General features: G+C 42.9%; 1 protein-coding gene across 1 annotated transcript in view; it reads right to left on the bottom strand.

The window, feature by feature from the left end:
- The window catches only part of NAV2 (neuron navigator 2), a 322,958-nt gene extending 320,798 nt beyond the window's left edge, over nt 1-2,160 (bottom strand). The window contains exon 1 of the mRNA XM_063438399.1: nt 1,705-2,160. Within this exon, the coding sequence (XP_063294469.1) occupies nt 1,705-1,779 (75 nt within the window). The 5' untranslated portion in view covers nt 1,780-2,160. The remainder of the gene's footprint in view (nt 1-1,704) is intronic.
- Between the last annotated feature and the right edge of the window lie 14,361 nt (nt 2,161-16,521).

The following is a 16,521-nucleotide window of genomic DNA, read 5'->3' as shown; positions in this document are numbered from 1 at the left end:
CTACATCACCCATAATGCTCTTACAGTCATACCACAGGCAAAGCATCACGGGAGATGTAGTTCACAGCATATGGAGTGCCGAAGGTTGCCTACGCCTGTATAGCCAAAGTATATATAGGCTATTAGACCTCCACTACGATGTTTGTTTGTTTTATAGTGCAAAACTGTCCCCTATTTAAGTCCAGATGGAATGGACCAAAGTGGATTTAGGTTTAGTAGACAAGCACCACATAGTATGCTACGACCGCTGTGTATACATCCCTGAGAACAGACGCAGAGCTTCAAGCATCATTCTAGAGACAAGATAAAGTGCCATATTGCCTAGAGTTTGCCGTATAAAATAGAAAAAATTAAAAATTTTCATTTAAAAAAAAAAAAAAAAGACACAATCCATACGAAGCATTACATTTTCCAAACTATGACCCATTTTCTAGAACTGGACAGGAAAAAATAGTAATTTCCTCCCATCTCAATCAACACTAGGCATACTCATCCATAATCAATACCCGAAGGTTAATATTAGCCACATGCTTACAGATACATTTGCTCTTTTTAATCACTGCTAATCTCCATATGTCACAGTCAGCAACAAGGGACAATGGCGTGTTAAGAGTTTTTTAGGGAGCAATCTAATAATGCCCTCTGCATTTCACACAAATGATAGCGCCAGAACACGCGGAGGTCTGTTGGTGTAGTTTATAGCGTTTGTAGGATACTTGACCGCCTGTCTTAAATGAATTACAGGCAACAAGCAAACACAGCCTTGCATGCAATTAAAAGAGAATTACTGGCCATTTATAGGTCATTTCTCTCACCCTGACATCTGGGAACCTCCACTAGCAGGGATAGATATGGTCAATTAAACATAATGAAAGGGACTGCAGTAGCAAGATTTCAGAACCATATGCATTGGCACTCTATAAACACAAAAACAATAATCAAAGACAAGGGCTACCTATAAGGAGTCTAGGCTTCATCACATGACCTGCACCATCAAACGCTGTCCTCAAACAACATACAACAGGTATAGGGCCTCTTAAATTCACCAATAATCCAACTATTAGCATATCAACTCTGAACAATCTTACAAGGACTTTACAGAAATTCAGTATCCATGACCCACTATTCGACAGCCCAGTTGAAAAAGGTCCCCTCCAGCAAAAATTATAGTACAGATTTACTCCCACCAAACAAAGCATTTCAATAACCACAAAAATCAAGTGCAGCTGGGTGTCCTGGCTACGTAAGAGTTAAAATAGCAGTAAATTATTTTCAGAACTATTTAGGAGGGTAATTGTTTTTTGCTGTTACCATGGTTACAACATAACAAACCCTATATCAACACAAAATATAATAGGGCTGCCCCTAGCACCAAGGATGAGGAGTCACTGTCACCTGGAGAGCAGCACTGTCACCTGGAGAGCAGCACTGTCCCATGTATAGTGACAACCAGCACAGGAAGTGACGAACACTGTCACACGCAAATTGCAGCCCAGTTGTTGCATAGTAAGGACTTTTATAGACAACCAACGGTCACGTGAAAAGCAAAAACACACTTATTATATGGAAAGTGATTTAAAGCATTTATACAAGACTCCACTATCACACGGTAAGGTGTACACGCTTAGAACATGGAAAGTGATACCCAGCTGTTACATGTAAAAGCAATACCCAGCTGTTACATTATACAAAGCTATTACATACCCTCTTCTGGTCCTCCAGTCCGTGTGTAATAGCTTTTCGGCGGTAATGCTGCTTTGCCTCTGAACCCGATTCCATCTCCCAATGATATGTATCCTTCGGTTCTCCTCAGAAAATCCACAAAGTGAACACATACATCCCATCAGCGTGCGGCTCCATTGAAGCATTGGTACGGGCTGGCCAGATCAGTCCCACGCCGTAGGGAAGGAACGCAAATGCTTTCCCGATACACATCCAACATGTCTGTGCATCCAGATAGATATTAACACACCTACATCCATCACTTTGTCCAATCCTCTCCAACCACACACAGTCACATTGTAGGGTCACAGTCAAATTCTATGCCACGAACATGCTGTGATGCCTGGGAATCAATTGGGATCTAAAGACACGTGTGTGGCAAACAATACTGATCAGTAATGATATATGCGTAGACGGGTATCAGTTTGCTGCTCTCTCATTGTCCCAATTCCAGAGAAATATCTACAAAAAAAAAATGATGGAAATAGATATAAACACACATAATATATCAATAATAAACAGGGTACAAATAACTATAAAAACTGTAGTCAAAACACTTATGAAAAAAAATCATATCACATAGGTATTTACAGTTAATTAATAATGGTTCATTAGTTTCCAAGAGACTATGGTTGCACTTTAACAAAGATGCTATTTTAGACACACAGCAGTACTAAGAAACTGTTATTACCTAAAGACAAAGAAAAAATCACTGTACTGTCTTTTCCCACGCTCACATTACCATTTAACACTTAATTATAGAGCGCTGGTAAATATTTCTGAATATCACTACTCAGAGAAAACCCTGACACCTCCACACTGAGCCAGTTTGATGTGTGTGGCTAGCTTGAATGCAAACTTCCCAATCAAATAAAGGGGGTGGGGGGGTAGGGCTTTCACCAACCATCAGATACCATCTGCTATTCCATAAGCTAGGCAGGTCCTCCATCTCTGCTTTCTGCATACAAATTGCACGATCGCTTTAACTGTTTGCTGCCGAGCTGCAATTATCTGCAGTGGGAAGTTGTTCTTTGCGAGTAAAGGACGTGCGGATGCTTCACCCGGCAGCAACAAAAGCTTTGAGATGGTAAGAGTGCATGCAGTCTGAGTATAAAAGATTCTCCTCCATTCAATGACTCCTGCAGCCGCTACAAAGACGTGTGACTGAAGATTCAGACATCTGGGAAATAGCCGCTGTTCCCTCTGAGACACTGTTCAAGTTTGCAAACAGTGTACAAGGCTCCTGAAAAGAAAACAAAAAAAAACATGGAAATTACAATAATTAGCAATTAAATAATTGGATAATTACCACCAATCATCTTCGTTATTGTGTTTTTCTAATATGAGGGCACAGAACAATGTATACTGCTAAACATAAACAGATGAATGCTGGGGTGACACATGATTTGGGTGCATATATGTGGGACCATAGAAATAGTGAGGTGCAACTGAAAGTGTGGGGTGTCAGACTTCATAGCAATAGCAGAACACCAAATGATTTCAAGGTTGGGAGAAGTTAGGGGGCAGTAAATACAATGTACATGTAGGCTATGAAGTCATAGGATGGCAGTAAAATAGGGGAGCACTGTATTTTGGAATGTAGAAGATTGTGGAGGCACTGAATTTGTCATAAAACCAACTTAAATTTCGAATTTAAGGTGAAATTAGAAAAACTGAAAACTTGGCTAACAGAGATTTTTTTCAAATACGGTAGTCTATTTTAGCCTAAACTTTACAATAATACACACTTTGAATTCCCAACAAATTCTTCACTGAATTCAGGGTGCAGAGATTGCTGGATGGCTGTGCATTCTAAACACAGGATATTTGGGGGCAGTATATTCAGTGTACAGAACAATGGGAGGCAGTATGTTCTGAGTAAAGAATATTGGGATTAATGTATTCAAGGTACAAAACATTGTGAGGCAGTATGAATTGGGTGCATGATATTGAGGGACAGTGTATTAAGGGTACAGAATATTGTAAAACAGTATATTCTGAGTACAGGTTATTGGGGTACAGTCCAGTGTATTCATGTCAGCATATCGTGAGGCAGTGTATCCTGAGTGCTGGATATTGGGGAACTATATAATCAGAGTGTATGATATTGGGAGGCTGTATATTATGAGTGCGGGATATTGGGGGACTGCATAATTTGGATGGAGATTATTAGGGAACTGTATAATCCAAGTGTAAGATATTGGGTGTTGTAATATATGTGGGTCTGTATATTCTAAATGCAGAATATTGGGGGCTGTATACTCGGAATAGAGGAGTTTGGTGACTGTATATTCTGAGTGCTGTATATATCTTGTATATACTGTATTCTGAGTGCTGTATATATCTTGTAAATACTGTATTCTGAGTGCTGTATATATCCTGTATATACTGTATTCTGAGTGCTGTATATTCTGGGAGTTTGGGGACTGTATATTCTGATTGCTGTATACGTATATTCTGTATATGTTCTGAATCTGATGGCTGTATTTTATGAGTGCGGGGTATTGGGGGACTTTATAATTTGGGTGGAGAATATTAGGGAACATTATATATTCCAAGTCTAAAATATTGGGTCTGTATATTTTAAGATTAGAACAGTGGGGTCTACATAATCAGGATGCAGGATATGAGGCAGTTGTATATTCTGAGTGCAGAATATTCAGTGGGTGTATAATCAGGGTGTAGGATATTGGGGGACTGTATAATCAGGGTATAGGATATTGGGGGACTGTATAGTAAAGGCGTAGGATATTGGGATGTAGAATATGGGGGGGCTGTATATTAAGGGTGTATTATATTAGGGGGGCTAAGCAATAAAGGTGTATTATATTTAGGGCTGTATAGTTAGGGTTTCATATATTGGGGGCTGTATATTCGGGTGCATTATATTGGGGCTGTATATTAAGGGTGTATTATATTGGGGGGCTAAGCAATAAAGGTGTATTATATTGGGGGGCTGTATATTAAGGGTGTATTATATTGGGGACTGTATATTTAGGGTTTCTTATATTGGGGGCTGTATATTCAGGTGCATTATATTGAAGGGCTGTATATTATAGGGTGTATTATATTGGGGGGCTGTATATTTGGGTGTATTATATTAGGAGCCTGTATATTAAGGGTGCATTATATTGGGGGTGCAGGATATTGGGGGGGCTGTATAGTCAAGGTGCAGGATATTGGGGGGCTGTATAGTCAGGGTGCAGGATATTGGGGGGCTGTATAGTCAGGGTGCAGGATATTGGGGGCTGTATAGTCAGGGTGCAGGATATTGGGGGGCTATATAGTCAGGGTGCAGGATATTGGGGGGCTATATAGTCAGGGTGCAGGATATTGGGGGGCTGTATAGTCAGGGTGCAGGATATTGGGGGGCTGTATAGTCAGTGTGCAGGATATTGGGGGCTGTATAGTCAGGGTGCAGGATATTGGGGGGCTGTATAGTCAGGGTGCAGGATATTGGGGGGCTGTAAAGTCAGGGTGCAGGATATTGGGGGACTGTATAGTCAGGGTGCAGGATATTGGGGGCTATATAGTCAGGGTGCAGGATATTGGGGGGCTATATAGTCAGGGTGCAGGATATTGGGGGGCTATATAGTCAGGGTGCAGGATATTGGGGGGCTGTATATTCAGGGTGCAGGATATCGGGGGGCTGTATAGTCAGGGTGCAGGATATTGGGGGGCTGTATAGTCAGGGTGCAGGATATTGGGGGGCTGTATAGTCAGGGTGCAGGATATTGGGGGTTGTATAGTCAGGGTGCAGGATATTGGGGGGCTGTATAGTTAGGGTGCAGGATATTGGGGGTTGTATAGTCAGGGTGCAGGATATTGGGGGCTATATAGTCAGGGTGCAGGATATTGGGGGACTGTATGTTCAGGGTGCAGAATATTGGGGGGCTGTATAGTCAGGGTGCAGGATATTGGGGGGCTGTATAGTCAGGGTGCAGGATATTGGGGGGCTGTATATTCAGGGTGCAGGATATTGGGGGGCTATATAGTCAGGGTGCAAGATATTGGGGGGCTATATAGTCAGGGTGCAGGATATTGGGGGCTGTATATTCAGGGTGCAGGATATTGGGGGTTGTATAGTCAGGGTGCAGGATATTGGGGGCTGTATAGTCAGGGTGCAGGATATTGGGGGGGGGCTGTATAGTCAGGGTGCAGGATATTGGGGGGCTGTATAGTCAGGGTGCGGGATATTGGGGGGCTGTGTAGTCAGGGTGCAGGATATTGGGGGGGCTGTATAGTCAGGGTGCAGGATATTGGGGGGCTGTATATTCAGAGTGCAGGATATTGGGGGGCTGTATATTCAGGGTGCAGGATATTGGGGGGCTGTATAGTCAGGTGTCAGCCTTCCCATACCTACCCCCTCCATCCACTGGGGCACTGCGGTATTGGGGTGCTCCATGTACATACAGTGGGGGCCACAGTTCCGGACCCCGTTATCCCAGAGGCGCCAGCGGCCGGTTACCTTGGAAACCGATCTGCCGCCTCCAACTTACCCGCCTTCTCCAGATCGTCCAATCAGAACGCGGGACAGCGGTCACGTGAGAAAGGTCCAGCCAATAATAACAAGGAGTGAACTTTCTATGACCCGACCTGAGATGTGAGTGAGTGAGTGAGTGAGTGAGTGAGTGAGTGAGTGAGTGAGTGAGTGAGTGAGTGAGTGAGTGAGTGAGTGAGTGAGTGAGTGAGTGAGTGAGTGAGTGAGTGAGTGAGTGAGTCTGTCTGTCTCAGTTTGAGGGACAGAGGGTGGCTGTGTGTAAGAGACTCCATGTGAGTGAGAGGGTGGCTGACTGAGTGTGAGTCTCAGTGTGAGGGAGAGGGTGACTGACTGACTGAGTGTGAGGGAGAGGGTGACTGAGTGTGAGTGAGAGGCTCTGTGTGAGGGAGAGGGTCACTGACTGAGTGTGAGGGAGAGGGTGACTGAGTGTGAGTGAGAGGCTCTGTGTGAGGGAGAGGGTCACTGACTGAGTGTGAGGGAGAGGGTGGCTGATTGAGTGTGAGAGACTCAGTGTGAGGGAGAGGGTGGCTGACTGAGTGTGAGGGAGAGGGTGGCTGAGTGTGAAAGACTCTGTGTGAGGGAGAGGGTTGCTGACTGAGTGTGAGGGAGAGGGTGGCTGACTGAGTGTGAGGGAGAGGGTGGCTGAGTGTGAGAGACTCCGTGTGAGGGAGAGGGTGGCTGACTGAGTGTGAGGGAGAGGGTCACTGAGTGAGAGACTCTGTGTGAGTGAGAGGGTGACTGACTGAGTGTGAGGGAGAGGGTGGCTGACTGACTGACTGACTGAGTGTGAGAGACTCTGTGTGAGGGAGAGGGTGGCTGACTGAGTGTGAGGGAGAGGGTCACTGAGTGAGAGACTCTGTGTGAGTGAGAGGGTGACTGACTGAGTGTGAAGGAGATGGTGGCTGACTGACTGACTGAGTGTGAGAGACTCTGTGTGAGGGAGAGGGTGACTGATTGTGAGGGAGAGAGTAGCTGGCTGACTCAGTGACTGGATGTTAAATTGACACTATCACATACTAGTTTTTCAAAATGAAAGAATCTCAATTAAAAACTAGTTTTATTTTGAATCATGGCTGGTCGAAAATTGTCATATATAGCTGTTTCAAGCTCCACTTTTGCTAAATTATGCCAAAAACTGGCACATTTCTACTTTTGCTTTTGCTATATTTCTTGAAATCCCAATAGTTCAATATGTATGTTTTTTTTTTCAGTGAGATTCTTTTATTTTAAAACAACTATCCAATGTCTCTCTTCTTGTGTGACCTGCAATAGCTGCCCATGACACCCCATTACATTAAGATGTATAAAGACAGGATCTGCCTTAGACCCCCCAGTTTGTACTACTGCTCTCCATGGAAGACCCCACTGATGGCTCCTGTGTAGGAGCTGATGTATAGACCCATTCCCATGTCAGTGATGAAGGGGGAGAGCATCAGGTGAGCATATCCAGGTGCCATCATGCAAGAGGATATGTCACCATGAAAGGGGTCTTTACAAAAACAGTCAGTGCTCATTTAATTGTGAGAGAGATAAAAGTAAAGGATTATAAGGAGAAACCTAGGAGTCTATTGACATAACCCACCTCTGAAATGCAAATTCCTAAATTTAGGCCAGATTTGCCAAGCAATGACTATAGATGAGGTGATACAAAATAGTTGACTTGTAAAATTTTCAAGTTTTGCAATTGAGAGGAGAGTGGATTATTTATTTTTATTTTTTTGAAGAGGTTTTCATATGAGTAAGAGAGTTCTTGAGCGTGAAGGTACCTGATATACTGACTATGGGCTTTATTTACTAAATGCCAAATTGAAAACTGAATTGTAAAATTTAAGCTAAAGCAGAGTTGGAGACTTTCCCCCAAAACTATTTTGATCTAAAGAGCTAATACTGAGTGCAGTGAGGTAATGTGGGAAAAGAAAGGGCCAGAATGTTCCATCTTACAAAATATAGGAATTGATACATTAGCTAAATGCTGAATTTGCATAGTTCTCAGATATTCTGGATTTAAAGCTAGCTCTGCTTGTTATCTAAAGAGGGCTACCACCACTCGAATTGGCTATCCACTGAAAATATGCAAGGACAGGAATTTGCATGAGGACATCCAGCGTCATGTAACCCCCCCTTAGGAAAACATACATGCTTTTCTATGGGGAAAGTGCTAATGCAAGTGCGACTATCGCCATGCATGCACATTGGGTCTCCCCCGCCGGCTAACGTCAGCAGGGTAGGAGTGGAGGCAGAGCCTGAACCACCACCGGGGCACATCGACGCTGGACTTGCGCAAGTGTCAGAAGCCAGGCACTATAGTTTCCCTTTAAACACAAGACTCTATTTCCTTTTACTACTTAATGAAAGGATCATTATATTAAAGGACCACTATAGGCACCAAGACCACTTCAGCTTAATGAAGTGGTCTGGGTGCCAGGTCCATCTAGGATTAACCCTGCCTGCTGTAAATATAGCAGTTTCAGAGAAACTGCTATGTTTACCTATGGGTTAATCCAGCCTTTAGTGGCTGTCTCATTGACAGCCGCTAGAGGGCTTCCGTGCTTTTCACTGTGATTTTCACAGTGAGAAGACGCCAGCATCCATAGGAAAGCATTGAGAATGCTTTCCTATGGACTGGCTGAATGCGCGTGCGGCTCCTGCCGCGCATGCGCATTCAGCTGAGGAGGAGGAGAGTCCCACGCCCGGCGCTGGAGAAAGAGGTAAGTTTAACCCCTTCCACTCCCTAGAGCCCGGCGGAAGGGGAACCCTGAGGGTAGGGGCACCTTCACGGCACTATAGTGCCAGGAAAACAAGTATGTTTTCCTGGCACTATAGTGGTCCTTTAACCCCTTAAGGACACATGACATGTGTGACATGTCATGATTCCCTTTTATTCCAGAAGTTTGGTCCTTAAGGGGTTAAAAGATAGTGTTGAGGTGATAGCTGTCCTTTAAGTTGGTTAAAGGGACACTCCAGGCACCCAGACCACTTGGAGTGGTCTGGGTGCCAACTCCCACTACCCTTAACCCTGCAACTGTAAATATTGCAGTTTTCATAAACTGTAATAATTACATTGCAGGGTTAACTCCTCCTCTAGTGGCTGTCTACTAGACAGCCACTAGAGGGCACTTCCTGGTCTATCGCACAGGTTTTCTGTGCTATAGCGTCGCTGGATGTCCTCACACTATGTGAGGACCTCCAGCGTCGCTAAAATCTCCATAGGAAAGCATTGAAAGCATTTTCAATGCTTTCCTATGGGGAGGTCTAATGCACGTGCGCGGCATTGCCGAGCATGCGCATTAGGTCTCATTCCGCCGGCGACCCCTAAACCACCGCTGAGGGACATCGGCGGTGGTCTCAGGTAAGTCACTGAAGGGGTTTTCACCCCTTCAGCAACATGGGATGGGGGATGGGAGGGAGAGAGGACCTGCAGTGCCAGGAAAACGATTTGTTTTCCTGGCACTGGAGTGTCCCTTTAAGCTTAGACTTTCCTGGCTATGTCCCTCTGCTTACATTGTGGGTGCATACAGCTATAATGGACTGCTTTAAATTTAGAGATGCGGGTGGTTTCATTTTAGTGTTTTCTAGTTGCAGTTCAGGATATAGCTGCTGCAACTGATGCCTTGTGTAATATTTTTAGTGCCTCTATTGTAAGAAAATAATATAAAATTTGATTCACATCATGTCATTAATAAACAAGTGATTGGCTTTTGGAACAAAGAGGTGTTTTTTTGAGGGAGAGTGCTTGCCATGCTTATTTATTAGTGCATGCCTTCATGTTATTCTTTATAAAACAGTTGTTTGCTTAGATTTCCTTCTAACGTCTCATCCTTGTGCACAGGGAACAATTTACCCCAACTTGGGAACATGTCAATGATTTTAACGAGAGAAAATGTAAAACCACATCACCCCCGTGTGGTCATAGCAGGCAGTAAGTATTGTAAGATGCAGTCTTTTTCCATCTGGACACACCAAGCAAACATATCACATCACATGTATTAAAATAGAAACGCATGATTACATTCTGCATTTTGATGGCAAATTTATATATCAGTTCACGCAACAACAAAAAATATTACACGCTGATTAAGTAGGATCTAATATACAATGTACGGAGATGATCATTTTTAGACAATGTAATACTCCAACCAATTGTTTGTTATATCATTAAAAGGACACTCCAGGCTCCCACACACGTTGGGTGCACTGTATAGGTTAGATTGCAGTTACTTATACCGGGTGGGTTTATATTATTAAAAGGACACTCCAGGCTCCTACACGTTAGGTGCACTGTGTAGGTTAGGTTACAGTTAAACTGGATGGGTTTATATAATTAAAAGGACACTCCAAGCTCCCAAGCTCCCACACACGTTAGGTGCACTGTGTAGTTTGCACATAGTTATACGAGGTGGATTTATATTAATAAAGGGACACACAAAAATCTATGGAAAGCATGCTTAAAGGAACTCTACAGGCATCCAGATCACTTCATCTCAATTATGTATCTCAATAAGGTGGTCTGCTTGCAATGTGACCCCTATTTTAATCCTGTAGCAGCAAACATTGCCATTTTGCAAGAACATCAATGTTTTCATTGCATGTTTAACCTGCCTCTTTTTACTAGCTTACACTAAAGGCGTTTCTCCCAGAATAGTGGAGTAAACCCCACTATTTCAATCAGATGGTTTCAAAGAGTGCTTTGCTGCACATGCGCACTAACCTCCCAATGCTTTATTTTGGGAAAGCATTGGATTGGCTGAGATCCAAAGAGACTGAGTGGAACATCGGACAGCAGCTCTGAAAGAAAAGGTAAGTAAAACCTTTCTAATCTTGGCAGCAGGGCACGGTAACCTAAACAATGACAAGGGCACTATAGCATTAGGAATACAAATTAGAATACACTAATGCTGTAGTGTTCATTTATTGTTCTTTATGCCATCATCTAACTCTGTGTGTGCACAGAATTGCATTACAAGGTAACCTAGCATTTCAGGAAATCAGAAAACGGTAATATGTATAAATGTAGTCCTATATTTTACAAAATTAATTCAGCCATTTCCAAATAATCATTTTCATTTCCATCTACTGATTTTAATAATTGATTTATAGCCTCATGATACACTAGAAATCAGTAATTCAGTGTGTGTGTGTATATATATATATAATATATATATAATATTTCTTTCATACCCTTTTAATACTGTTCTTTAACTAAAGGGACTCTCCAGCCAAGCCTCTTTACTCACCTGGTTCCAGCGCTGGGAGCCTCGTGAAGCCGCGCCCCCTATTTCGTCAAAATGACGAAATAGGCGGGCGCGAGCAGGGAGCAAACAGACGCTTCCATTTGGAAGCGTCATTGCTCCCTTGTGCGCATGCGCGGCTTCGCCGCACATGCGCACATACTTCAGAGGGCGGCATTCATACCGCCCTCTGAAGTCCTGAGCGCACTACCGCGCATGCGCGGCTGCGAGCTGAGCTGAGTGACAACTCAGCTCGCGGTCTTTGCCCGCCCCCTCCTCTGCTGACAGGCGGGAGAGAGAAGGCGCGCACACAGTGCCTTCTCTCTCCTGCACACGTCAGACGTATTTTAATACGTCTGACGTGTACAGGGCCTTTTTAGGGCCCTGCATGATAGGAAGTCCCTCTGGTGGCCGTCTGAGTGACAGCCACTGGAGGCATTCCCATCAATCAATGTAAACACTGTATTTTCCCTGAAAATACAGTGTTTACATTAGATTGCCTGCAGGGAGCTATAGATCATACCTGAACAACTACATTAAGCTGTAGTTGTTCAGGTGACTATAGTGTCCCTTTAAAGTGATTCTACAGACAATAAAAATATGTAGTGAAATGTGTTTCCTTCAAATGTGTTTCCTTCTCAAGCTGCCTGTCTATAGTTTTTTTTCCCTTACAAAGTATCAGTTAATGCATACACAATGTAGTCTTCAAATGTGTTTCCTTCTCAAGCTGCCTGTCCATAGTTTTTTTTTCCTTACAAAGTATCAGTTAATGCATACACAACACCGCACAAAACTTGCATACAAACACTATAAAGCAGCTACTGCACAATGTATGATACAAGCAGAATTTCCCAACATACACACAAGAAAAAAATAGATCTAGCACACCAACGGACTTCAAAGTTATCAATTTTCCACATTGCTAACAGAACATTGCCTACCCCTGAGCTGTTTAATCAGACTATTAATTAACTGCCCCTGCTGTGTTATGATTGATCTGACCCTGCTGTGAAACTGATTGATAGCTCAGGTCAAACCAGTAATAATATGAACTTCTGAGAATATAGGGAGGCCATTTTGTCATCGAAAACTAATTAACCTTTTAAATGAGCATTCACAAAGCTTTCAAAAAGAAGGGCCATAAGATAAAGTCATTTCTTGTTTACAGTAGGAATAATTTTTAAACAAGAAATATTTTTTTTTTTGGGGGGGGGGGGGAGGAATAAAACATTTTATGATGGGAAAACAATAAATAAAACAAATTATTTTTCTCATGTAGGTTTCCTTAATGTCTTGCATCTCTTGCCTATTCACCAGAACGGCTGAGGTATATTGTGTTTGTTTCTGTGGATCGGAGGCTCTCCTTTATAGTAAATAAAAATAAAAATTCCATACAAATATATGTATTCCAGTGTGGTCATTCTGCCTCCGCATATGAGAGAAATATCCCCACTGTAGCATTACCTTTTCTTATTCTTTTACACTATTCTATATGCTTGCGTGATTAGCCCATTATGTTCTCTGCCAATATTGCAACCACTAGAATTTCTACTTTGCTTGTCTACAAAGATCAGTGATGTTAATGTCCAATATGTAGGGATAATTGTGGGACAAAATATTTTAAAAATTTTCGTGAACATTATGACAAATGCATAATTTGATTAATAGTAAAATAATTATAATATTAAGAATAATACTCGGCAATGGGCTAGTAATATTTTTTGCTCGTTATTTAAAGGGGTACTGTCTCTTTCTATCATTTTATTAATATCCTATTTGCTCTTATTTTTCAGACCTCACAAAAACACATTTACTTCAGGGTAAGTGATGGGTTTCCGAAGGATCATGACCACTTAAGTGATTTGAAGTGGTGATGGTGCTTAAAGTCTGTGTGTGCAGTATTTCATTGAGAAGCTCTGCCATATACAGCCACTGGGATGGCACCCTGACACCTATGGTACCATAAAAACATAGGTATGTAGTAGTTATGGTTCTTGAAGTGTTTCTTAAATATCCCTCTGCTGCACTACTCATTCAATAAAATGCCTTTACAGGTATGAGTGAAAATAGGACTTCTGGCCACTCATAGCTTGGCAGTGCCTCTTAAAACATATCAAGACAAGGATTGGATCAGTTTACAAATGGTCACACAATGGAGAATGGAGAATTTCACTTGAATATTTGCAGTAAATAGAACACTCTCTAATTTATTCAGGTGACCAATATATCAACCAATTTACATATCTAATCCCTTTGAATGCCAGTTTGCACATTTTATCAGATGGCTTGCAGATTCAATGTCAGACTCTGCAAAGATCATGGTGTAAAATAGAAGTCCCCTTTTTACTTGTCGTGATTTGGCTTATCAAAACTATCTGTTGCCATGGAAATCTCATTATAACTGCACTTTTGAAAGGAGCTAGGAGACAGCCAAATTTATGTTTGTCATTGCACACGATGCTGGGATCATAGCACTACTGTTCTTGCTGCAGCAGGGAAAGCTTTTTATTTTTTTAAATAAATGGAGGGGGGTGTGTTGGAGGAACCACCCAAAAGACTAAATTGAGAAGTAGGACACACTATGCAGAGATTTAAACTCTGAATTACCTGCATAAATAGCGTTTATTCACTGAATTAAGAATTGCCGGGAATTCTACGTTAATTTCTAATTTAAAGCCAACATAGCTGAACTGAATATAGAATTAACTTGGAGACTTTTTTTTTCCTAATTTGACTATTTTGGCCTAAACTTGGAAATTCTCAATTTAATAATCCTGTTAGTGTTAGCAACCGTGGCACCCAAGATGCTAGTGTATTAAACACTCAAGCCTGCTTAAAGGGCTGCTCCAACCCTTTATCTCACATCCTATTCTTTAGTTTAAATTGCCCTACTGGGATTTAAAGGGACAATATAGTCACCAGAACAACTACCGCATAAAGGGACACTGCACTGCCCAAAATACAAAAATGTAATTATTTAGAAAATATACCCAAAATGAAAACTTGCATGCATGTAATTATGCATTTTATTTTTTTCATTGAAGTTATATCTTAAAAACAGCTTGCAACAGCTACAGATATCTTGTCCTGCTGCCTTTGCGAGCCCTCCTTTTCTAACCCCACCCAGACTCTTAAGTGGCTGTGCAATCACAGACTTCCCAATGCAGCTCAATGACTTGTGCTCTGGGAAATTGCTGCCTCTTGGATTCAGTACAAATAAGCTAACCAAACCAGAAAGTAACATCCTGTTGCGTGCTTGGAAATCCAGGATGTGTAACCAGTATAACTTATAAAAGTGTCCATTTCTATTGAAATCTGCACTTTTTGCAAAATGAAAAAAAAGGAGGATACACCCTATACACATGAAGCTTTTCAGCAAGCTAAAGTGATTTAGGGGTCTGTAGTGTCCTTTTTAATGTAGTTGTTCTGGTGTCTACTGCCTGTCCCTGCAGGCTTTTCAGAGAAAAAGGCCATGTTTACATTACTGCCTCATAACATCTCTAGTGGCAGTCACTCACAATGTGCAGTACTGACATTCAGCGACTACATACTGTGCATGGAGGCGCTGAATGTTCCTTATAGAGATGCATTGATTCAGTGCATCTCTATGAGGAGATGCTGATTGGCGTGCACATTAGACTCCCAATACTTTTCTATGGAAGAGCATTGAATTGGCTGAGATTCTAAGAATCGATGATCTTAGCCAAGGAGGTGAAGCTTGCAGCGATGAGAACGTGAGTAAACTCTTTTTTTTTTTTTTTTTAAATTCTTTATTTTATTTGTGCATAAGCAAGACATACAGGGTTGCACAGCCACAACAGCTGGTGCATGCTTAACGTCAGGTAGAGCTTAACAATTGTGTGACATGAGAAATAATGCACATTTTATGTTATTGAGAAATAAGTAATGGAGTCAGAAGAGCAGTTAATAGCAATATAGTTGGCTAGTCTCATGACTCTTAGTGTTAACATGCTTTAAGTATAAATTTTGACCACGCTTATTTTGTAGAGTATCCTCGCAGCGCCATCTATGCATCGCCGCTTTTGTGTTAGCTTCTATTTGTGTTAGCTTCTAAGACATTCATTCTATGTAAGCACATCAGGCCTGAGTAGTATAAACACAGAGTAGGTATTAAGATTCCGGACATTTAAAACATTCTCGTCACTCTGTTTGTATCTATATAATATACAGCGCAAGTGTAGTGGTGTGTGAAAAAGGTGGTGAGAAACAAAAAGTCAACCTGGGTTCTACAGGCAAGGACAGAACACAGTCCCCTCCGGTATGTGATCTTTGGCACACTCCCGCTGCTGACTTGTGTGCAGGAAGCGATGGCAGGGTTCCAGCAAGTAGGAGAATTCGGTAAATACCACTCTGTCGGTTTAAGCCCTGCTTCTGTATCCGGGGGTCCTGGCTGGGGTGATTCGTCCAGGCGTTGGGTTGCGATGTGAGGAACATCCCCGCACATCTCGATGCCCAGGAGGGCAGCATTGGGGTCGGACCCAATCGCTGGGCACAAAGGCTTGGGCTGCCATTTCCTCTGCTGGTGTGGTTAGACAGTCCAGGGGTGGGTGTTCCAGCCAGCCTGCCGCAGTGTTGTGGTTCCTGTCTGCTGGTAGTCAGCTTTTCTATTTCAGACTGTGGGGCCGCCATTTTGTGTAGAAAGCGCGGGTGTCCGGGAGCAGGCTAAGGTTTGTGGGATCTGCTCCTGATGGCGCCGGATCTCTCCACTGTGGACCGGGATAACCCCCCCGGCCCATGGGGGGGGGGACGGGGCCTGTGAGGAGTGTCACAGGGCTGCTGTGTGGCTGCTAGAATATAGAGCAGGGTGGCGGCCGTCCACCCTGCTTCTCTCCCGTTTAGGCCGCAGGCTCCAAAGCTGAGTATAACCCTCCGGGTCTCCAAAGCTCCCGATCTTGGGGTCTGCAGTAGTGCCCACAGCTCCCTGCTCACTTTGCTGTACCTCTAGGCTGAGATGAGAAATTTTTTGCCATAGTTTTCGGCCCAGATGGCTAGATTTTGCAGGAGCCTCTGACCGCCATGCGACCGGTCAGCATGGCGGTCAGGCCCCTC

This window comes from Pelobates fuscus, chromosome 12 (genome assembly GCF_036172605.1).
Source record: "Pelobates fuscus isolate aPelFus1 chromosome 12, aPelFus1.pri, whole genome shotgun sequence".
NCBI classification, from domain to species: Eukaryota; Metazoa; Chordata; class Amphibia; order Anura; family Pelobatidae; genus Pelobates; species Pelobates fuscus.
The sequence above is the reverse complement of the archived record's forward strand: the minus strand, read 5'-3'. Positions and strand labels throughout refer to the sequence as shown.